This window comes from Centroberyx affinis, unplaced genomic scaffold, assembly GCF_046629955.1.
Source record: "Centroberyx affinis isolate AG114_WGS23_722 - 3 ecotype Tasmania unplaced genomic scaffold, CSIRO-AGI_Caff_v1 ptg006025l_1, whole genome shotgun sequence".
NCBI classification, from domain to species: domain Eukaryota; kingdom Metazoa; phylum Chordata; class Actinopteri; order Beryciformes; family Berycidae; genus Centroberyx; species Centroberyx affinis.
The window spans coordinates 334,137-359,062 of record NW_027283064.1 but is presented as its reverse complement, the minus strand read 5'-3'; the positions used below and the strand labels follow the sequence as shown (position 1 = coordinate 359,062).

General features: G+C 41.4%; 3 protein-coding genes across 3 annotated transcripts; all 3 read right to left on the bottom strand.

Annotated features, from left to right (window-relative positions):
* Positions 1-4,629: 4,629 nt before the first annotated feature.
* hoxb5b (homeobox B5b) lies at positions 4,630-5,978 on the bottom strand. The gene is made up of 2 exons (XM_071511988.1): positions 5,387-5,978; positions 4,630-4,877 (listed from the first exon to the last, which is right to left on the bottom strand). Exons 1-2 carry the CDS (start codon positions 5,976-5,978, stop codon positions 4,630-4,632), a joined length of 840 nt encoding a protein of 279 aa, XP_071368089.1.
* Positions 5,979-7,274: 1,296 nt separating this feature from the next.
* Positions 7,275-9,056, bottom strand: hoxb6b (homeobox B6b). Its single transcript, XM_071511989.1, has 2 exons — positions 8,606-9,056; positions 7,275-7,531 (listed from the first exon to the last, which is right to left on the bottom strand). The coding sequence occupies exons 1-2, from the start codon at positions 9,054-9,056 to the stop codon at positions 7,275-7,277; spliced, it is 708 nt and encodes a 235-aa protein (XP_071368090.1).
* Positions 9,057-15,310: 6,254 nt separating this feature from the next.
* On the bottom strand, positions 15,311-23,018 carry ttll6 (tubulin tyrosine ligase-like family, member 6). Its single transcript, XM_071512006.1, is given in 17 exon segments — positions 15,311-15,569; positions 15,601-15,628; positions 16,261-16,432; positions 17,155-17,220; positions 17,386-17,667; positions 18,165-18,321; positions 18,847-19,035; positions 19,326-19,504; positions 19,930-20,155; positions 20,259-20,344; positions 20,901-20,983; positions 20,986-21,043; positions 21,153-21,309; positions 21,411-21,541; positions 22,114-22,232; positions 22,582-22,622; positions 22,867-23,018. Coding segments are annotated over 17 exon segments (2,385 nt in total).
* Positions 23,019-24,926: the final 1,908 nt, after the last annotated feature.

The following is a 24,926-nucleotide window of genomic DNA, read 5'->3' as shown; positions in this document are numbered from 1 at the left end:
CCTCTCCCGAAACTTTCACACATGTCATATTCTCAGACAACGTGAAGGTATCACATGTAGTCTGTGTAGGCCTACAACATCCAAACTCCATGCATGACTGCTCTCTTTTTAAATTAAAAATCATTAAGTGAAAATAGAGAATATCAATATAGCAGAGTCCCTGCATCGACAAATATTTGCCACCAAAACTTCCAAACCGGCTTGTATGGACAGATTTTATGTGGACAAGTGGAGCGATGACTGATGACTGACAAGATATTACTGTTTTTTTGGTGAAAGTGATGAATTATTAGACGTAGAGGTCACCAAACTGTGTTGCACAGACGCACACAGGCAGCATTGGTGTTTTTTTTAATATGGCTTCAAAATAAATCTCAACACTTGATCTTTGTTTTCCTCATAAAAACTATCAATTTGGACTCACTGTTATGGCAAGTGCCCAAGCTTTGTTTTTTGTTTTGTGTGTGTGTGTGTGTGTGTGTGTGTGTGTATGCGTGCGTGCGTGCGTGTGCGTACGTGCGTGTGATCGTTCATCCCATGAGGTCTTGTCCATCTTCACGCGTTCAAAGCTTCTCCCCGAGGTGAAGTGTCATCAACTACATACTCCCCAAGGTGCGAATTTGTGACTGCATGTATATTTACACAAATTCGGATCTACAGGGTATATATAGATGACAGGTAGGAAACCTCTAACGACGTGAAAGCCTTGCAGACGGCAGAAGGTGAAGAACCCCCTTGAAATTTAACTATTTAAGGCATCCTATGTATTCTGTCCATAGCATTTAAAAGTAGGCTAAATATTTTAATTTACGGAGATAGAGCTTTTATTATAGCCTACTTGTTTTATCTGACTTTTGTTCAACATCATCTTCCCTTCCCCTTTTTGAAGGACCTGTGTCTTGATTCAAATTGCAATAAGCTGTTGCCCCTGTGTCACTGGACATTTCTACATTTTGCCGTTAGGACAAAATAATCCTGTAGCCTAATAGGCTACATTTTAGATGGATACTACAAATATCACAGCAAAAATAAGACTATACGAATAGCCTATAGTAATACCATGGGCCAAAAAAATAAAATACCATAAAGTACGATAAGGTCAGTACTGAGTGCCACACACACACTATGAGTCCCTAGAAGTATTATAGTGATTTTTCGTTATTGTGTGTATACAGATGCAGCCTGAGCACACAATCTCTGAGTTTTCCCACTTGTGAACGAGCTTGCTATTGTACTTGGCATCATGGTCTTGACGAACAACTCCACAGACATTTTAATATTTGTTGACGCTGTGACCTGAGTTTCACCCCCCTCCAGGCCCCACATTAACAATTTCTACGCGACTTGTATTGGAATTAAGCACAGGCTACTTTTTAAATGAATAGGCAATTTGAGGCCGTATTGCCTATTGCTTTCTTTGCCAGATTAAATGGGATGCAGAGCAATGAAAAGGTTTCACTTTCAAGAAAAGTGTCGGGGATTAATGCTGTATGCTCACCACTTAAACTTGGTAACAAAAAAAAAGGATAACGATAAACATGCTGCAGTAGACATGGCTTTTCTATGTTCTGCTCTAACCTACATGCCCTCAATGATAAGAGCCGGGGTTGAGAATCCATCCATCATCAGCCAAACCGGTCTAAGGCGCCCTCTGGTGGCGGTGCAGTTGCGTTACATCATCACAGACTGAACACAGCCTGCCAAAGGCTGAGGATGACACGATAAACTAACAGGAATAAATGCTTTGCTCGTCCTCGGAAAACATTCAAGGTGACATTTGTTTCATGTATTTTATCAACATTAAAATAATCACCCTGCATTAAATGTCAATTAATAGGACTAAGCATAGGGAGGCCAAAATAATTAATTAGATGTAGGCCTATTGTGATGTGGTGGAGGGTAAACTAAACTCATTTTACCCACCTTTTTATTTATAAAATAGAGTTTACTCTTTTACATCCCCTTTTTAGGGCTGATATAAATCTTTATTATATAAATGCCTTGCGTAGAAACTGAAGTTACACGAGGATAGGGCATTTTAAAGAAAAAAACAACACAAATTAATGCTTTTCTGAAAATATAGCCTAATTGGTTTTTCTTTATAATGGTGGTTGTGATTCCTTATGGTGATCATTATATTCCCCACCTTTTTATTTACTTCTGCATCACTATCTATAGATATTTTCAGACAATAAAACGAGGCGTCAGAGACCTTTAGAAATTAGACAAATCTATAAAATGATACAGTGTTTGCAGTGTTTTACCACGACAACAGTCCCTATTAGAATTTGAAATCGAAATATATAGGTCTGCTCTCCTATGCGCAAAGCAGAGCCTGTTTTTGTTGCACAGACCTGAGTCCTGTGAGTCTTGATGGTGACAGTGCAAAGTCTGCCAGCAGAGCCAAGCCTGCGCTTTCTGATGCATCTGCGGCGGTAGTCTATCGTCTACTGACCCAGCGATGATCCCGTCGCTATGAATTATGCATGAGATCCGGGTACAGATTACCCCTATCAATATGCAATACTCATTACGCTGGTTAAATTGCCACTTAATAGTTATGAATATGTGGAAAATGTCTGGGACCCATATAGCCCAGCATTGGTTTTACTTTTACCTGAAATGAGTTTGAAAAGACTTTGAAAATATTGCAGAAGTCTCTTTGCAGGTTAAGAGCCACAGCCTTTAGTTTTTAAACTGCATTGATAATATAATTATTTTTTTATTAGTTGCCGATAGACTACACACTATAGCCTATAACCTGTGATTTATTTATCTGAATCAATTGAAGCATGTGTCCAGCCCAAAGTTGTCCGAGACTTCACCTTTGCCCGCTCAGTGACTTGATAGATCGGGATAAATCACTTCGGGACCTTGCTCAAGTTCGTTTCATGGCAGCTCCATAAAAGCTCTTATTAGTCTTAAGGTCGAGTGTTGAACATTTTCTACTCAATATCACGTTCTGTTTCGGAAATAGAGCGCCTTGAATTTCTTATTTTAATACGAGAAACGTAAACCACGAGGTAATCAATATTTCCTAAGGATAAGCAGCAACTGTAAAGCAAATTTCAAACAGAACTTGTTTTAACACTTTCTTAAATAAAATCATAAAAGTGTCAAATAATTAGTATTCTTCTGCAGATCCAACTTAGTGAGAAATCTCCCTTTGTCTTCGCATTGTAGGCTGAGTGCCAACTAAACAGCAGTTGGCGTGAAGAGCGGCAGTAATAAAAACTTAATGTTTAGACATTTTAGAATAATATTTTAGAAACTGCACGTGGGATATTTTTTTTTTGTGGAAACAGTTATTCCACATTTCCAACAGATAGGTGGGTATGAGTGGACACCACTTCCCCAGTCCAGCCTTTCCAGTCCCATCCATGCAGTTAAGCCGTCACTTTCATTCAAGGTTGTGAATTATATAGTACATTGTCTACTCCCCAAAACCATAAAACCAACTTTATGGACCTCACGTGACTTTTCACAGTCTGTAAGTAATATAGGCCTATACAATCTTTGGTAAGGGGGATTTTTACCAACTTCGTGCCTTGCCTATACCTGTAAGCCAAAGCTACTCTTTTGGATTTTATCACCAAACTATTTCTAACAAGCAAACACGCATCTCGCAGCTTAGAGGTCAGAGGAGGTAAGTTTAAATGTCAAATCTTTCTTGTGTTTTCTCTCTTTCGCTCTCTCTGTTAAACGGGAGCAAAAATTACCAGATGGGATGAAATAATTTGGCCTATCTTTATGTTGTGCGTCTGACACTTTTACAATTCTTCAGGTTAATCATTAACAAATGTGTGTTACATGCGGGTCAAGCGACCTGAAGTTATTACGAGGCTTTCCTCTTGCCAATTGGATGTTGCTGCTAGAGCAGAAATATGACTGAGGACTTTTGTTTTTATTTATGCTAATTGATAATAGAGTCGTGAGACACATTCAAAGCAATTGAGAGAAACTTTATTTCAAGCGCTATGAGTTCACTTACAAATACAAAAAGCTTATTGGCGAAAAAAGCTTACATCACTGCCTATCCATAGAATAACCCTTTGCACTAAAAATTTATCACATTGACAGGTTGAATACATTTGCATTGCTCATAATTAGTCTAAACAATAAATGCACAAAATATTCTATAGCTACACATTGGCTTGTTTATGAAAGTTATGGTCTGGCCACAAGATAACCATCAAAATAGCATTAAAACTTACACTAAAGCGCTTTGAATGGCCCCATCATACATTAGGTTTACATTCAATGAAGAGCAGCATATGGTTTGGAAACTTTTAAACTGTACACTGAATTTACTCCTGTTAGACCGTCAAGAAGTTACACAATAAAGAGCTCAAGTGAAACATGGCGACCTTCAAGAGAGCAAAGAGCATGGACAATTAATACCCCCAATAATATTTACATCTCTTATTATTTTCCAAATAATGACATCTAAGCTATCATAGTACAACAACAGTAAACTAAAAATGGCATTTTTAAGACCACAGAATACTTTTTCTTGTCTATCACAATAGCATGCTGGAAGGTGCTGCGCTTTCAATAGCTTTACAGTACTCATGGATTTCTTTTCTTTTCTTTTTTTTTTTTTTTTTATTCCCCCAAGTTATTCAAAACTCAGTTGTGGAAGGCGCTCCCTCCTGTCACAAGACTCATGCTTTTCAGTTTATTGTCCTTCTTCCACTTCATCCTGCGGTTCTGAAACCAGATTTTGATCTGTCTTTCCGAGAGACACAGGGTGTGGGCTATCTCTATCCTCCGCCGTCTGGTTAGGTACCTATTGAAGTGAAACTCTTTCTCCAGCTCTAGCGTCTGGTAGCGGGTGTACGCAGTTCGGGCCCTTTTCCCATCAGGTCCAGTCATATCTACAATTTCATAGAAAATCCACAGAATTAGCAACTGCACCGAACAACAACAGGGGGAAATGGACTGCTAGACTTTTGGCTGCACCGTGGTGATGATGTGTGTTATCATGGGCAGAGGGGTCACAACATGCAATGTGCTAATATAGGGAGACATGCATCCAACACAACACACACAACACTCAGACTCCATGATTATTGCCTTTCTTATCTCCAGCCCCAGTCGACAGCCAGCCTACCAATTTCCAACATTTGAGTATTCAGAATCCCGTCAACACATTTCACAAATCATCCTACGTGATCTTTCAGGCTATGTGCTCTGTCCAATTTAGCGGCAATTAACCTGGACCCCATCGAAATCAAACTATCTCCTAAAGACTTTACAAATATTGCCTTTCTTCTCATCCACACCGACATAAGCTCACTCATGCAACACTTGACAGATTTATGACACTTCACCAATCCACAGCGTGACATCCTTCAAAATAAAATAGTATTATATGTATATATACCATGGCTTATGTGCAGTTTCCGCATCCAGGGGAATATTTGTGGCGTTTGGCAATCATTTGCTGTGGGAGTTGAGGAGGTGGCGTTGGGTTCCTGGTGCTGCTGCGCCCGGGGAGCCGTGCTGGAGCCGCCGCTGCTGTGTGCGCCTTCCTCGGTCTCGGAGGCGACGCTGGTGTCCTCTATCTCCGTGAAATGAGCGCTGTTGCTTTTGTTGAGATTGTTGCCGGTTGAGGTCGTGCTCCGGTCAGACGGAGGAGAGGGGCTTTTTAGTTCCAGGGGCTCCCGGCTGGCCGTGGCGCACGACGGCGGCACCGGATCTGGAGACGAGAGCGAGCAGTTGGGTGTCTGTCTGTAACGGGCGTCCGGCGCGAAACCCCGGGCATCATCTCCCACGGCCCCGAAGTGGCTGCCGGTGTTGGTGCGGTTCACGGTTAGGTCCATGCCATTGTAGTTGTAGCCGAAAGACCCGGAGTGCATGGTGCCAGGGTCTCTGAACGAACCGCTCACAGCGCCGTTAGTCCCATAATTTAGTAACTGATAGTCGGAGCCATTTGGATAGCGCCCTGAGAACGAGTTTACAAAGTAAGAGCTCATTTGCTTGGATTTTTAAAGCCTCGATTTGTAGATCTTTGTCGCTATAATCCTGTGTGCTTGCACGATTTATGGATGCAATCATGAATTATAAGCAATGAAGCCCTACTGTACTTTGCCAGGTATGCGGCCAAATATGGGAGAGCGTTCGGGAATCACGTGCCTTTGTTGACCAGTCGTAAATCCTCACTGATGACTTCAAGAGGTAATTCATGCTCCATGGTTACAAATGATGACGAAATAATGGTCGTTAGGCTCCAGTCAATGGTGCCTCCCCACTGCGCCCCGTGAGCCATGCAGGTAGAGAGCGCCATCTTCTGGACAATCAGGGGAACGCCCCGCCAGGATCTGCCGTCAGGCCTTTTGGCCATTCATCATTTATGTAACATACTGATAATGTAGGCCACAAAAGGCTCAGGTAACACATAATAGAGACTTACCAGCTACACTGTTGGCAGTTTAATGTGCAGTGCAACAAATCGGAATTATTTTAATCCTGAGACTAGATTTATATGAATTGAACAGCTTGCCGTAACGTTAGTTTTTAGAAGCAATCGGTATACTAATAGGCCTAATAATAACAGGCCTAATAATAACAGGCCTAATAATAACAGGCCTAATAATGATTATAATAATAGTAATAATAAAAGGCCTAATAATAATAATATAGAACGCCGTTTTTTCGTCATAAGCACCAATGACACCACAAGATTTTCCGGTGTATATACATCAAAAAGCCTTTATTTCTATGTACAATTTCCTAAACAAAATATTGCACACAATATCCAGATGTGCATTGAACACAGGTGAACAACAATAAATAACATGTAACATTTCTTATCTGTACAAAACCTTGAACTGTTTATGGCACATCTGTAAACAACAAGCCTAAAGACTATAGAACAACTAGCCTACACCACACGATGTACAGTAGGACAAAGCCTCTTTTAATGTCATGGGGGGGGGGGGGGGGGGGGGGGACTTAGTAGGCCTACGATGATGAGGTAACAACATGGTCAAAAACTAAACACTAAAAATTATTTACATTTGGCAGATTTGCATAGTCCCCTAAATAAACACACGAGCACAAGGACAAACAGAGGAGGACCTGATTTAAACCTAATACACATATTACCGTGCAGATATTCAAATAAAATCTATCACTCTACACGTCTCTAACATGTGATATGCAGCACTTTATCTACAAAGAAATCATACATCATCTTCACATTTCTGAACTTGTGGGCTGTGATGTTTGGGAGTGTGCGCACACAAGCATAATATAGGCCAGTGTCCATTTTAGCTCTTTTTCTCCGTCTCCTCTTCCTCCTCGGCTGTTTTTGCGGGATTGAGGAGTTTGTTCTCCTTTTTCCATTTCATCCTGCGGTTCTGAAACCAGATTTTGATCTGTCTCTCCGTGAGGCACAGGGCGTGGGAGATCTCTATCCGGCGCCTCCTGGTCAGGTACCGGTTAAAGTGAAACTCCTTCTCCAGCTCCAGGGTCTGGTAGCGGGTGTAGGTCTGTCGGCCCCTGCGTCCACTGCTCCCAAAAGGACCTGCATGGGAAAAGTCCAATATTTATTAGGTCAAGCGAAAATCAAAATTTAGTCTGAAAGAAAAACAGGCTTTCTTGAATTGCACTGAAATCAGTATGGGCGTATTTGAAATTCAATAAAATGGTAATTTAGACCTAATAGTCTGACGTGCTGTAGCCTATTTTAACTCAAAAATCACTATAATATTCATATAATAATCCTTTAGGGACTTTTATTGTGTCTCTGGTATTCAATAATGAGTTTATAATGACCATACCGTACATAATGGTATTTTTGTCTCCTATGATATAATTATAATTTTCCAATAATATTACTGTATTGACGTAGGTTATTGTGTGTCTGTTGTACGTAACAATGAGTTTATTGCGACCTTTTTGTATGTAATTTTTATATTAATTTTCTATGATGTCATTACAATATTCATATGTATAGCGTGTCTATGGTAGACTATACACAATAGTGAGTTTGTAATGGCCTTATCGTACGTCATGTTTTTTTAATATCATATGGTATTTAGGCTACTATAGGATTTGCTGTAGAAAATGTTTTGAGCTTTAATAGCTGCATGATATTTTAAAGTGTTGCTGTGATTTTTTTTAACCTATTCTGAAGATGCCATATGACTTTGGCTAGAGCTTGGGCGATGTAGGCCCTGGGTGTGTGTGTGTGTGTGTGTGTGTGTGTGTGTGTGTGTGCGCGCGTGTGTGTGTGTGTGTGTGTGCGTGTGTGTGTGTATGCGATGATGATGATGTAGCCTAAGTCCTGAGGCGCATGAAGACGCTATTCGTGCTGTATGAGATGGCCTCATCAGTACAGCCATCAATAATCTTAAACACTAAAAACGGTTGCTGTCGGCTCTATAATCAACTAATTTGTTAGATGTCATTTCTATTGTTACATGATATTTCTATTGTGATGCTAAACAAAGTCGCTCAAATATCAATATAAGTCGCAAGCTTTTCACAAGGCTCGGGATGCTCACTTCATCACAGAGCAGGATACTGTACTCGTGCGCTCTTTACCTCAACACAACATGACTCAATACAATAGGAGCGCGTGCACTTTTCCACTCACCGGCGGAGCAGGCGTTCATCCTCTGCATCCACGGGTAGATCAGGGACGAGGACTTGTCGTCAATGCTGCTGCTCATGTTGACAGTCTGCTCCGGACACTCCGACTTGCGCTGCTGATGGTCCTGAGTGACAAACAGCGGCTGGTCCTCCCGGCTGGAGAAAGCGCACGAGCCCTCACTGTCCTTGTAGAAAGTCCCGACCGGGTTGTAGTCGCAGGGCGCTCCGCCGCTGGCCCGGCCGTAGATAGCGGCGGCCGCAGCGCCCGTCTGCTGGTAATACGACGCAGGGTAAACCTTCTCCTGCATGTTGGCTGCTCCATAAGTGGCCGCGTTGGAATAGTGTCTTAACGGATCGGTGTATCCCGAGGAATATAACGGTATCTGACCCAGGAGAGAGTCCTGTCCTCCCGGTAGAGACACGGGAAAAGTTGAGTTAACAAAATAGGAACTCATTGGGTGGACAACGGGGTGTATATACTCCGGAGGAATATGATTTGTTGTCTTTTATAGTCCAAGTGGTTTTGCCATTACTTTATCGGAGATTTGGTTTTTGCTGAAAGGGGGGGTTGTGAGGTGCCACTGAATACAGAGGGGAACTGTACCATCTGATCAACCTCTGGCCAATCACTGGCGTCTGCGGTTGCACTATTGCACCCATGGGGGGCTCTTGTTGCGCGCAGGGGTCCCCGGTGAATCGAAATGAAGCGCTCGAGCTTGTCGGTCTTGCACACACACACGCACGCACACAATGAGATGCTCGGACTCATGCAAAATATAAACATATATAAATTTAAAAAAAAACATTCCTTAGGACAACTCCATATGAAATCGCACATCATTTCGTTTAGTGCAAATTGTGCACAATCCAATAAAACACAAGCAGGGGTCTCTTTCCCGTAACAAGCAAGCACGCGCACATAAAGTCTCTCTCTCTCTCTCTCTCTCTCTCTCTCTCTCTCTCTCTCTCTCTCTCTCTCTCTCTTTCTCTCTCTCTATCTCTCTCACACAAGCAAGCACACTCAATAGGAAGTTCTTTTTATAAGCAATATAAAAAAACATCGCAAAACACTGCGCAGTTACCTTTTACGCGCAAATTAGGCATTGGCGAACATCTCCCTCTCTCTTTCTCTCTCTCTCCCTCTCTCTCTCTCTCTCTCTCTCTCTCTCTCTCTCTCTCTCTCCCCCTCTCTCTCTCTCCCTCTCTCTCTGTAACCATTACTTCCAATTTTGGGGCATTTAAATAGCCTACTGTATCCGTACTTAACCTGTTGACGCGGAAAACATTCTCATTTTTATAATCAAGAAGTAGGCCAGCTGTCAGAAATGATACCATAAGCATTACTCCAAAGCGATGCTAAAATATTGATATTTCCTTCATTAACGTGTGTGCTCATGCTGCTTTCTGTTTCCCCTGTAACAACTGTAGTGAGTCTGTGAAGACGTGAAGAGAGCAGAAGAGAGGACACGCGCCTCCAGACACTTCAACCACATTTACCAACCGCGAAGAAAAGGACAGATTTCATATTTTCAGAATATCAGAAACTCTGTAAGTAAATCACAGTATTTGTTTGGACAATCAGTGTCTTCATTTGGGGATAAATAAATAGATAAATAATGTATCGATTATTATTATTATTATTATTATTATTATTATTACATTTGGTGTAATTGAAGTAGTATTAATTATTATTGTTAATAATTGGAAGAATGTAGGCGTCAGTGCTCTGTAGTTAGGCCCTTACTTCAGGTTAATTGATGATAAGATGTAACAGGCTTTTTCATGCAAACATTACTGTGTCTTTGTTAAATAAATTGTTCTTATTTATATTTCTGGTAAGCCTATAATTCCCCATTCAATATTTCCACTGTTCTGCCTATTTAATTCTATTAATTAGCCTCTGCCTTGAGAAAATAGAATTTCATCCCACCCAAGTTAAATACAGTCTACCTCATAATAAAAAAAATAATGGAATAATTAAGATACTGCATTGAGATACTATAAATGGTCTTAAAATTGTTACAATGTTATGAATAGTTAAATGCAGAAAATACAAACGTCATTTATTAAGCGGCTTTCTTAGTCTGTATAAAATTGAACGATCATTTTTTTCCTCTTTGCTTTTGCTTAAATTCCAGAGCGCTCCTGATATAAAACCTTTCGATTTTGGATCTGGAAATGGCATCCACCTCGAAAACATTTGGATAGTTAAAAATGTAAATCTTTGGCATGAATAGGTAACTAGTGCAGCCTGCCCTAAACCAGGCCACAACCCCTGCAGCCTGATTACAGCTTACACTTGGCAAGTGCAAATCAAATAGGCCCACTTGTCACTTTACTTTGGACGGAAGGTTTAACTAACACAATTTCATGTTTTTATGCCAAATATTATGATAACACTGCCTGTGTCAGCATGAAACAGGCCAGAAAAAAACTTTACCTCACATTTCGTTGAATTGGGGTGAAAAGGATGTATCACTCGAACATAGACCTCGAGGAAAGCAATACCCTGTTTATTGCGGTGTTTATTTCCTGTGTATTTCGCAAAATCACAGAGTCCGCACTCAAAGAGCAACCATATTTTTCCAGGATTAGACAGCGCCATGCAGTATCAACCTGATGGCCTTGAATTCCTAAAAATCGTTTTCCAGTAGGCCCAAAGGTGGATGGCTGCATTATATCTCAGGTGATTTTTAAGTTAAACCATGCCTCAGTAGTAGTATAGGCCCACATGATTACCACCACCACCATCATCATCATCATCATCATCACTATCATCATCATCATCATCAAAGTAAAGCCTGCCTGGCCTGTAGCCTAAACCAGTCCTGATTATACTGATGGGAAACAAAACATTCAGTTAGTCCTCTAGGCCCTAATCCTGGTAACATGGCTCGTTCTTGCTTTTAAACCCAAAATATAGGCGTACATATTTTGGTGTATGGGCGCTGTTTACGATGCTGCAGCATCTTGCGGGTTAAGCAGACAGATCAGCAACTGGTTGTGAATAGCTCAAATAGCGCAGGAAAAACCATACAGATGCTTTGGATTTCTAATTGCCATTTCTTGAAGAACTTGTGCTTCTGATTTCCCACATAGGCTAGATAAACATTACAGAGACAGTTTAGCATCAACAAGGCTGCAGCACCACACTTGTGCTGTGTTAATGTTAATCGCTGGCAGCTAGAAACATGGTGCCCTTACCTTTGTTGATAATCCATCATTTCCAGTGTGGGTGCCACTCTTGGGTAGGTCCTCTCGCTTCCTCTCAGTCCTTTGCCAAATTTCCCTCCTTGTTAGATATTTTAAGCACACTAAGTGATTTCAGAAAAGTAATCCCACCATCCTGGAGTGTACTGATTCCCCATTTTCACGAACATAGCTGGAACTGTAGCCACATTAACATGGCGTACGGTGAGAGATTGCGCAGTAGCTCCATCGCCCAGTTTGGAAAATTACGCACGTAACCTGGCCAGTTTTTCATGGCACTCTTCAATACGCGTATTGCATATACAAAGAGCTAAGAAAACGTTGTGTTACTAGTGTTAAGTGAATGAGCGGTGGAAAACAGCAGCTGCAATATAACCTCATGGGAAATAAGTTCCCATTCCTGGTGTCCACATGACCAAGCCCGACCAATCCTGGAGCCTGGCAAGTCGTAAACTTCCATGGCAAAGTTGTAAATTTTCATAAACAGCAGCCGTTTTTGTGCTTTAGACGTGCTTTTCCCATCGCCATCTTTATTTTTTAAAGGACTGATATGTTTGAATTTGATACTCTAAGAAAGGAAAGACTGAACAAGGTATGAAAAGATGGAGAAAAGGAAGAATATAATTTGAGATTGTCGTTGTATTGGATGTGCACTTGGTTCTGCTGAAGCTTTTGGTTTGTATAGATTAGACACAAAAGGTCTAAACACCTTTTGATATTTCTTTAACCATAATTACACTGTGGTCTTATCCCGTTGTTTAAACATGATTGGGGTGCCGTAAATGAAATCTGCATTAGAAAATAAATAAAGTTGATTTTGAGGTTGGTTATCCTAAGACTGCTGTGCTGTTTTCGAGTGTAACCTCTCTCTCCCTCCCCCTCTCTCTCTTTTTAAATTCTACGCACCAAAAATAATCATTGAATGTTAAAACCTAAAAACTGTTTGACTGGACTCGTTTCCTTAAATAGGCTATATCATTAGGTGTTGAGTTTCAGTATAATACACCGCTGCATCGAAGACTATTGGCCTCTCAAAATGGACGATTTCTTTCAATCAATGCAGATCAAGTTGGTATTGACCATATCGGCCCAGTCTATTGATGAAAGGTGGAAATTGTGTTAGGCTGATTGCAGTACTTAGGGATTAGCCAGTTTAAGGTTACAAAGACTTAAAGTCACAAATTCCTTACCAACTTTTCTATCAAGATTATCAGGCCAAAGTGTTTTACAGCCAGAACTACAGTCATTTGGGCCGCTATCTAGCAGTTTAGACAATTTAAAAGCTTTCAAAAGCTTTGAATTTTTTGTTTAAAATCAATCTGTTGTTTTTCAGATGGCCAGCACGGGACGCGTTGCTTTTCATTTCCACCACCAACAAGGATTTCCGACATTTATGGACGCAATAAAACCATAAATTCCTTAAATATAGCTCATTCCCCCGCCTGGAGTTTTGGCCTATCTTGGGTTCACCCATGGAAGACAGGTTTTAACTCCAACAAAGAGAATGTTTTCCTTAAAATGTAGATCAACTTGATTTTTTAATTAATAGAGAAACGACGTAACCTATTAAACAGTTAAGAACCAAAGTTTTGAAAAATAATTCCAAAGCCTAAAATAAAAACCTTAGGACCTCCTTTAATTATCTTAGAATATGAGTTTGAAATTATTCCTAAACATATAGTCTATAACATCTCATAAAATAATAATAGCCTTGGTTATTATAAGTCTTTCATTAATGCTCCTTAGCACGGCCTGTTTCTGTGGTTCTGGAGGCCTGAAAGGCCAGAAAGTGGGGGTTTTTTTCAGCACATGGAAGAATAAGGTGATTTTAGGGCTGTGCAATTTTCATCTGTCCTGCCTTTGGTTTTTGGAACATTTCAAACCTATTTATAGCGTGTGGACAGTGCGCCTGCAGACTCAGGCCTTCAGTGCGTAATCAATTGAATCAAGATTTTTTATATTCCAATCATTCGATCGATTCAGTTTTCATAGGCTTTGGGTGTGTGATTAGGCAAATTTCCTTTCCTCGATATTCTGAGATTTTGTATTCTTACAAAAGTTATTGGATCCTCGATACTGTCATTATGGAGCCATGCGTTTCGATATTTTACATGGCGTGATTTTTGAACAAAATAGTAGGCTAATTTCTGTCTGTATAAGTTTTAAATTATTGTCCAAATATTTTGTGATCTCTTTTGAAAAAAATCGACCTTCAATAGTAAATGTGTAAATTCCTCTTATATGATCAGCACGGTGTGTTTTAAACTGTGGAGAGTTCCAGTTTAGATCAGTTCAGTGTCCCAGAGGTTTCTCCTGGTGAAGTTTTGTCTCTGCTGCCTTCAGTCGAAAAACAAAGAAACCGGACGAACTGTCGGATGCACAGCAAGTAGAGAGGTTGTAAAACTTTATGACTCTTTTCCTCACACTGACCGCCATGCGGAAAAGCTTAAGATGTAACAAAGACACACACACACACACACACACACACACACACACACACACATATTCACACAAACACACACTCGCGAAATTATCTTCAAACCTGCTTAATTTTAAAGCAAACAAAAAAAAATCCAATGAAATAAAATAATTAAAATCTAATAAAATTACTACTACCTCTAATAATAAAAACCTACTCAATGGATGGAACAAACTTTTCCCCTGAGCACGAGGAAAATTGCATTGAGGGAATCTTCAATCAAAGATGATGAAACGAAATCACATTCAGGCTGAAAAAATTAATAAGCTATTTTATTGATCATCAGTGCAAAGTAATTTTTAATGTTTGTTAGGCTAATTATCATTTGATTACCCAAATTAATGCCCTTCATGAAAGAAGCAATATATTTGAACTATCCCTCAGTTTATATGATGCTTTTCAAATGGGATTTTAATATTACTAATTCTTGTGTTTGCATTTCAAATTTGGATTGATTGAGCCAATTGAATCCCATATGAAAACCCAACAATCACAGTGAGTTCAGCAACTTCAGATCAATTTTAAGAGGATGTAGGCAGCTGTGGACACAAGTCATATCATGTTACATCAGCCTCTCTGTCTTTGTTACACATTTTGGCACTATAGGTGAATATTGGTGTCAGCTAATCTATCTGCAGAGGAAAATATCATCCAGTTAGCATGTGCTGATCACACATAACAGATAGAAAATGTCCAAAACCTTATAATGTTATACTGCAGTGCCGGGGCAAGCAGCTTAAACCTCCGAGTCCAGGTATAAAATCTCCCTAAAAACATGAAATACTTTGTCAGTATAGGCACAATTTGTTTCTGCATCATCACAATATAAGGCCTCACTACCTCCAGTTCCCATTCTGCATAGTTCCCTGCTTCAAATCATTTTCACTCTGAGCAGGCACAAAATGAGATCAGCTGCATATATATAAAAAAACGAGAGCATCAGTCTTTTGAGAGCAGCTTGCAGCTGTTGGTTGGAGGGTTCAGGAGTTGGTGGTGTTTGGTGGTGGGTGTCGGTGCTCCTCAGTGCCCTTGTCCGTGCCGGGGGGCTTTGCGGGAGGCTTTGCGGACGATGTGAGAGAAGCCAGGCCTGCTGACCAGGGGGGCGCGGGTGGAGATGACAAACAGGCTCTGCAGGGCTTTGGGGTCGTGGGACATGGGAGCGCAGCGCAGGCCTCCTTTCGGGAGCTGGCTCACGCTCGGCATGGCGGCCCGGGCCCGGGTCTCGGCGTAGGAGCTGCTCATGGTGACCTGCCGCACTGCCAGGGAGCCGCTGACTGAGAGACCGAGGAGGAGGAGGAGGGGGGGGGGGGGGGGGGACAGAGGGTGAAAAACTGCATTCTGAGAAACATCAGATTCGAAATAAAGCACAATGGAAATAAATAAAGTAAAGCTATAAAGGTTCAATGTGTTTTCTTTCGTTTTTAATTATGTGTTTAATGTTGTTCTCTGGTGGGAACTCTCACATGCTTTGTGCTTTTTAAATATCAAACAAAATGAACACAATTATGCTATTAAAGAATAAGACAAAACAGTGTAATTGTCAGTGTAGCATGTGTAATTTAAGAATAACACCAACAGACTTATTTTTGATACAAGGTTGAATTATATCAACTTTTGTTGTGGTGGATGTGATGGATGTAGTGATTAATTAATTCATATTTAACAAAATGAATGGTGAATATGTTAAGTGTTATTATCCTCACACATTTTCCACTAAAATGCACACATAACAAGTGGGAAGCATGTTAATTGTTTTACTATTAAAGATGTCATTCGCATTCACCAGCCAATTTCGTTTTCTTACCACCTATATTTATTTTAGAATACAGTAGAACTAGTAGAACTCCCAAATAGTAGTTGTTTACCTGCCAGAATGGCTGATAAGGAAGAAAAAATGTATCAGCCCTTTCTTTTATTTCCCAGCCTGCCACACACTGGAAACATTCTTGACAGTGTGCAGGCTCGCTCACCTGGCCAAGGTATCCGCTGGGCGCTGACGGTCCTTCTTATTTCTCCCGGTCTGTTGAGGCTCGTCTCCGGCTGCGGCTCCACCGGCTGGTCGCCCTGCAGACAGTCGCTCTCGTTCCTCTGGTCCAGAGTGGCCCGGGGCAGCCGCTGCTGAATCATGTGGGAGCAGACATACTGCACTCAACAGCAATAATGTTTTACAATATTTCATTCTTATTTCAGAATTGTTCATTAAATTTTATTAAATGTGCAGTGACCTACACAGCAAATTTTCCAGTTTTAGTAAATGCAGATTTTTTCACTGGCAATTATTTGGTGTTGATAAGTGTTAATTGAAGAGTTGTTTGTCCACTTATAGAGCTGATATGGCTCTGGGGCGGCTGTTCAAAACTACCTAAAAATGTTGTTTTAACTCTGATGGATGTGGACTCATATAAACACTGATATAGTGTTGATTTTTACCCTCTCAGAGCTAAATTAACACTGACAATTTTGCTGTGATACATACAATTTAAGTGGATGTACTGCAGAACAGCTTGGCCCCTGGGGAAACCTGCAGTTACAACTTGAAACATTTCTCTGACAGCCTTATCCAGAGTGATCTATGCAAAACCAGAATAATTGCAAGCAGTCTAGTAACAAACAAGTGCAGAATGACAACAAAATAATGCTACTAGAAAAGTAGTTTGCAGGAAGTTTTTTTTTCTCCCTTTCTTTTGGAATTATAAGGGACAAGTAAGGGAGCAAGAGCAATCCAAGTGCTAATAAAGGAGGATGTTTGGGAATTTGAATTTTGGATTTCATTTTTTTTGATAGGGGCAGTGCGCTCAATAATGTGCCAGAATTGATTACTAAAAATGGGACTGGTGTGACCCTACATGTCCCTGGTCAGTTACCTGCCGTAAGATCAGAGTGCAGTGCTGCTGTTGAGGCCTTCTGGAAAACTCCATCAGGGTCTCCAACTGAAATGAGAGCACAGAAAACAGACTGGATTTAATAAGCAACAAATAATAAGCAAAAAACAGAGACAGCACCCCATTTTCCACAAACTAAACCACACAAGACTTCGATGTGTTCATGCTGACTGGTTATGATACAGCAGAGAGGTGACACCCACAGTCAGTTACCTTTGTGTGTTGTTGTCTTTGCTGGGCTTGTTCATTCTGCTGGCGGGGGTAGGTGGTCTTGGCGTCAGGCAGGCCTCCTCCTCCTCCTCCTCCTCGTCCCGCTCGGCCCTGCAGCAGCTGGTAGATCTGGTCCACCACCCCCAGGTCTCGCAGTAGTTTCTCCCGCTGGAGCAGCCCGCTCACCCGCTCCTCCTCCTGCTCCTGCTCCTCCTGCTCCTCCTCTGACACTTCTATAGCTGCGGGAGTCACCGTCACACTGGGCAGAGGGGGCATGGTCAAGACCTATAGAGAGAGAGAGGGGAAAATGGAGAGAGCAAGAGACAGACAAACGGCTATTTGATTTAATTTATTTATTGTTATTGCCATAATGTATAGGTAGATACTGCATTGTATTTACAGGATCATAGCAATTACTGTCACTGAATAACCTTGATAACATTGTTTGTTTTTCTTGTCATGCTGATAAAGCATATTTGAATTTGAATTTGAAGGACATCCAATAAAAATTATCTTGAGGAATATTATTCTAACTTATTTATAATGGGCAAGTATAATTACATTATGTTACTTTAACAGGGGTCAGCCGGAATATGAACCATGCATCATGGGACTAGGTAGTGTCATACTGAGTGCAACGGAAAAGATTTTTGACTCCCTCTTGTGGTTTCATAGTGACACTGCAACTCCAAAAAATCTGCTGGCGTGGGTTTGGGTGAGGAAATCTATTGCTACTAATGAGCCTCATCACTGACAAGCCGAACCGAACCTGACCGCCTCACCGTGAGCGGTTCGGAGTCGGAGTTGGAGGGTCGCGCCTGTGCCCTCTGCGGTTTGACTCTTTCCCCCGCAGACTCTCCTTGCAGGTCTCTCCTCCGGCTCCCCTTCTGGTCTCTCTCCTTCTGCTCCTGCTTCAGACGCAGCTCCTGCAGTTGTTGCCTCCACACACATGTACAACGGAGAAACTGTAGCATCTCTCTCTGATGTAAAGTGACTGGATTTCAACTGGTATGATAGTATTTTCATGTCTTAACCTCAATAACAGCTCTTCTATGCTGAAATTCCGATAATGACAATTATATTTCATGACTGTCTTGGTATGTTGATATCTATTTTCTTTACTGCGTTTACAAAATGCAGAGATAAATCCACTGCATATGCATTACTCAGAGCTTTTACTGTTTACTGAACCGCAGAACTTATGAGCAGTGAGGTGATCTTTTTGAATTTAACAAGCAGCATGGAGCACAGTTAAATCGCTGCTTTCTCTCATATTTCCCCTGAAATCTACAGTTATCAGCAGGGATGAATTTAATAATCGCCCCTGTATATGGGTAATTGTGTCATGATGCAGTTATTTCACAATTACATGTAGTCTGTGCAGAGAAAGCTCTCTGTGTGATTCACCCGGAGCCTCCGCTCCTTACTGAAGGGTAGGACATATGGGCGGCATATTGCCTGTACCTGGCACACTCCTCTCTGGCCTTGGAAGCTGCAGTCTCCTGGAAGAGGGAGCTGCTGTGTTTAAAGTACTTGTCGTATTTCTCCCCTCCCTCTCTGGGGTAGATCCTCTTGAAGCCTCCCAGGTGTTTGGCCTCGTACCTCTCCATCTGCTCCATGCTGGCCGCCTGGCACTGACGCAGCTCCTCTGACCTGGTGGTAAAGCACACACACACACACACACACACACACACACACACACACACACACACACACACACACACACACACACACACACACACACACACACACACACACACACACACACACACACACACACACACACACATACAAAACCAGTGAATAGTAACCTGGATAATGACCCATTAGTCTTAGTTGTAAGTATGCAGGAATGGATACACCTTTTCTGCTTAACTGTAATGTCTTTAAATGTGTAACCTCTCAACAAATGTACACAACACTTGCAGTTAACAGCACCCTACCTGGCTTCTCTGGTGCGGTTTTGCTGCAGCCTATCCTTCACCCGGCGGCGCTCCTCCTTGGTGATCTTGCGGCGGTCACAGGCACCCAGGTTGATGAGGACCAGGGTGTCGTACAGCAAGGCGTCCTTCACCTCACGGTCCAGCCGCGAGTCAGTGGTAAAGCTCGGGGAGTGATTCACCTTGACACACACACAGATAGATTCAGACATCTAAGATAAGTTCTTCCACAAACAGTGACTTTTTAAAAATATATTTTAAATATTTTTTCTGTGCATATTTTTATGTCATTTGTGCATTTTTGGACATTATACATTATATAGAGGTGAAGGCAGGCAGGAAAAAAATGGAAAAGTACCTACACTAAGCAAAGTTCCTAAATGTGCACTTAAGGTGTAAATAGGCACTTAAGGTGTAAATATTTGTCAAATGTTACATATTAAGTGAGCATATAGGAATGTTACTTAGTATAGGTACTTTTCCACTTCTTCCTCAACAATTCCAATAAACATAAGTCTCTCTGATACATAAAATATTGACAATATTCATATTCATGGTTGATATATTAAAAAGAGATGCCACTGTGATGAGTGGAGTGGCCTCTCACCTCCAGCACCCAGGGTCGGAGCCGGTGGTCCAGCAGCACGTCGAAGCCCAGGATCTCGAAGCAGGCGCTGCCGGTGGCGTGGTTGGGGAAGCAGGTGTGGTAATTATGCCTCAGGATGGGGTGAGCGGAGATCAGAGTCTTTATGATCACATCCTCAATGTCAGTCCACATCTTCTCTGTGTTGCAGCACATGGACTCCAGGTACTTGTTCAGGGTGGACAGCTTTCTGGAAAAATAAAAGGAGAAGGAAAGTCTGAGATGCTAGGACAAAAATGCAGTATGTAAGGGTAGAAATGTCACACAACAAAGCCAATCATCTAGGTATGTACCGTTTGCTGCCGGTGTCGTTGTCCCGGACGAAGTTCTCACTGTGCTTGTTAATGGCGTAGTTGGTTAGATGCATGCACACATCATCCTAATGCAGGCAGGAGGAGGGAAGAGAGAGATATGACAGACAAGCATGAAATATATACTGTAATATTTACATCAGGACCCCTCGGGTTTGGGACGCCCTGACTGAGGAGCTTAGCCTGGGAAAATCAGTGACATCTTTTGAATCATTTTTACAAAACTAATTTCTACAGATAGGTTTGTATAAAAGTTGTTTCTACATATTTTATGCTTGTGGTTTTTTTTTCTTATCTAATCAGGTTTTTAATCATGCCTGGTATGTTATTGCATGCCTTATTGATTTTTATTTCTTATTGTTTTGTTTTTTGTAAAGCACTGTGTGTATCCATGATGATGCTGCTGATTATTTATTATACTTCCACTGACCCCAGATTATCAAATATCACTTTTGTAACAGTACAAGTAAGTACAAACTTAAAAAACGATGTCCTCTTTTGCACATCATATTTCTGCTATGTTATGTTTACCTTTTTAACTGATTGTAAGTCTGCAGTTTTTTGTTGAAAATTAATAAAAATGTGGTAAAAAACCCCCCAAAAAAACGATGTCCTCCTTCTTACCACATTGCCATTGGTGGGTTCAGTGTACTGAGTGGTGCAGAAGCGAGCCAGTCCCTCCTTGTACATGAATATGCTGAAGGGTCGCACGATGTTACCAGCACATAGATACGCAAGTCAAACTTGTATCCGTCAACTATTAATGGCTGGGGGAAGGGACAAAAAGCATGATTAAACTTCAACCTGTGTGTGTCTGTTTGTGTGTGTGTGCGTGTGTGTGTGTGTGTGTGTGCAAGTGTTGTTTTAGACCCTCACCCGGGAGATGTAAACCTGGCAGATCATATGTTCCCCAGAGTGAATGTCTTTGCTGGATTTGGTGATGAAGATGCCTCTGCCTTGGCAACCTGTGTCTGGTTTACAGATATATGTCTTGCATTTTTTGGCCCTGGTGTAAGCTTGGAAGTCACTGTAACTATAAAGCACAAGTGGATAATGAGTTAATATGTTATAATACATTAAAAAAAAACCAACAACAACAAAACAGCAAACTAATGGCGAAAAGTGCAAACTGACTCTGCAGGGAGGCACCATGTTCTGGGGAAGATATTGTAGTCTTTGGGGAAGAGCTTCAGCATGCGGTTCATGTTTCTTGCCAGTAAATCTTTCCGGCAGATCTCACTCATCCCTGGGAAATGGTTGATTTTCTGCCAAGACACAGGAGACACACAAGCTTGTGGTGGATGTTACAGGTGAAATGTTGTGTGGGCCATACAGATGGATTGTTGCCACAGGTATTAAATGTTTTATGTATAAGATGGCATGCAACCTGATGAGGATAAGCCTCTTATGACACTAAAAATGAATTGATTCCCTTATTCACAGTAGCAGAACAGCCTGAGGTCGATTGGCTGTAAACTGCTGAATAGTAACTGTATAATCATTGAATTACACAATTACAAATTTATGTGATTGTTATGAGCCTGGAATACTTTCCAAAAATTGTGCAATCTGACCACAGTTGTATTTGTAATTATTTCATGGTTAGGCTTATTGAGGATAATTTTAAGAATGTAAAATAAAAATAAGGATATCACAGTTTGAAAGAGCAGAATGACTGATACCCCCAATTCCTTCCCAAGAGCACAAATAGGCTTACCAGACATTAAGATTTCAGTTTAATCAGTTTGTATTTTAGAACAACTCCTTTTTGTGATGATATTGGGGAAGTGTTGGTAAATTAAAGGTGGAACTCCAATAAAGACATGACGTAGAGCACCTGGTAGCGCTTCATGTCCTTAACACGGTCCAGTGTCACAGAGCAGTCGGTCCAAAACAGAGTCCAGTCATCGCCCTCCATCGCCTCCCTCAGGCCGTACCTACGAGCAGCACGTCGCACTGAGAGAAAGGAACACACAGAGGTGTACTGTTACTGCAAGTGTGTGTGTGCGTGTGTTTATGACTGTGTGTGTTACATGAAGTCAAGATTTTCTGCTTCAATGACTAATCGAGGAGCCACAGATCAAACCTTGTAGGGTTGGGAGGAATATTCAGGTGCGAGTCTGGCCTTTACAACAATGTTCTTGTGTTTACTATGTCATTATAAGTCTATCTCTCTGTTGAATGATGAATTGTTTCTGTATTACTAAAGTAATTGTGGGACATAAATGGCTGGATTGATGCATCTTAATACGGATAACATGGATACTTAACATCCCTGATTTAGTATTCTCTGGCCTGAACTTACCACTCTCATATTTGCAGTTGGTGAGGTTGATCCACAGTCATCTGGAAGAGAAGAGAGGCAGAGAGAGGGACAGACATGTGCTTTGCTGCCAGGTCCTACGGATCCCTCATTACTCTTATCTTCCTTTTCCAAATAATGAGTCAAGTGAAGAAAGCAGAAGCTCAAGAGCCTCCAGGACAAGTATTAAAATCAAAACTGTCAGGGTATTCAATGGTAATGTTCTTGCATTGCATTCTTGCAAATAAATCTGAAAATAAACATGGAGGAGATTGAGCTGTAAAGTACCTCTTTTTGCTTTTCTTCTTCCTCTTGCTTGTGGATGGAGGAGTGTGGGTGCAGGCTTCAGTTTGGCTGTCGCTCCCTGATCCCTCTCCCTCCTGTTCACCTTTATGAGCATCATCAGAGTCTCTGTCAGGACTCTCCACAGGTAGACTCATCCTGCACACACACAAACAAAGACAAATGTTCTCATCTAATTGTGAGTAGGCTAATGCCAAAAGCCTGTGTGCCAGTGTGTAGACAAAACGAAATTATGCGCCGTTCCATTTTCCAATATTCATTCATATTGTACTTTTAATGGGATGCACTGTATACCCTCGCGCTGAAATTCAATCAATCGGAACAGAGTACATGCTGTAAGTGCACACATGGAATCATGTTTCCGTTTCCATTTCTCTCTCCAGGTGAGTGCTCCAGCTGTCAGCATGCCGTCACACACTGTCATTCAAGAGTTATTGTGGCAGGACGGACACAAATGTCCAACGTGGAGAGTAGCCAGACAATAGTGAGGGGGAAGTTATCGTAAAATAACTGAAGCAGAGGTGCCACTAATTAATTCAGAAGTAGCCTAATGGAAACAACTGTCTTGACAAAAAGCAATTTTTGAGAGCCATCAAGCTTTTTAACATGCAACATAAAGCAAATTTTTAATGCAGTGTGCATTCTTCTATAGAATTGTTTTTTTATAGAAATAGACTCAGGTGAGTTTACCCACTCTATATTTTCTTCTTCTGCAAGTGTCCCATCTGCACTCTAACCCGGGCATAGTGTGGCCAGCAGGCTGCATCCTTCTAACATATCTGCTGTTGGCCTCTCCCCCCTAGTGTCTTATAGGGTGAAGGTGAGGTCAAGCTAATTGCTGGTAATGATGGTGGGGGGGGCTAAGGAGGAACATCCCAGGTACACTGTGGGAGGTTAGGGTGCCAGGTAACAGTATTCTGATCCAATGATCTGGATAATCCTGGCCCTGAACTCTTAGCTTTGCACTGGGCCGCGACGCCCCACTGACCTCAACTAGGATACAGTTACAGCTCAATAAAGGATTTCTCTGAAGTCCTTCTTCATTACACAACAACAACAGGTGTGTGCATAACACCTCTCGATTTTCTGTCACTGATAAACAATGACTAGATGCAAAAAGAGTGACTTTGTTGATTGTTAAATGCCTTTAAAATATTTTTTTTAATTGTCTAAAATCTGCAACTGAGTACAGCACAGTTGCTATCATTTGTAAATTACTCATAATCATTCAATGCTGCAATATAGCCTTGTTCACTGCCAAGTCACACATGCCAAGAAATCAAAGTAAACCTTGTCAAATGCCATTCTTTTCTTTATTTAGTTTCTGGTCACTATCATCATTGGAGAAACAAGTCTTACTCACCTGCGTTGTTCAGCCTACATTTGGGGGGGCAAAGGTGGAAGATGCTGCCCACGTCCCTCTGACTCCACACCTCCTCACTACAGGAATCTTAGTTTCAGGAGCCCTTCAAGATGCTGTCACACTCCTCAGAGGGCAAACCAATGAGCCACATCTCAGCCTCCTTGTGCTGTCTGTCTCCTAGTCTTTAAAAAAAAGAGTAAATTTATGTCATCACAGGGGTGGCCCAGTTCAGATTGACTTACACACTCAAACAGCAGGGCCAGCAGTGGATCTGATGACCAATTAGAAACTCTGGGGATAAACACCTGATCCCTCTTGACATGATGGAGGGAAAATGAGCAGGAGAACTCAGCAGGGAGTCAGTAGAGAGGGATAATCCCTGATAATTGTTCACTGAAATAAGAGAAGTGCTTTTCCGCACCTGAAGCTGTTAAATTAAAATCTGTGCTGAAAACACCACAGCACTGGTGTAAGTGAACAGGTTGTACATTTATCTTCTTAGCCAAATTGAAATAGAGTAACTTCAATTGAAGCTTGGTCTTCCGTTGAAGGCATTAAAAATAAAGCACTGGCAGCGGGGAAATGTTGGCTAAAGGCCTGGCAAAGGAGGATTAAAAAGTAGCTCAACAGGACACCACATCCTATGTTTTCTCGTTGTCAAGGCAGCTAACCAGGCATCAAT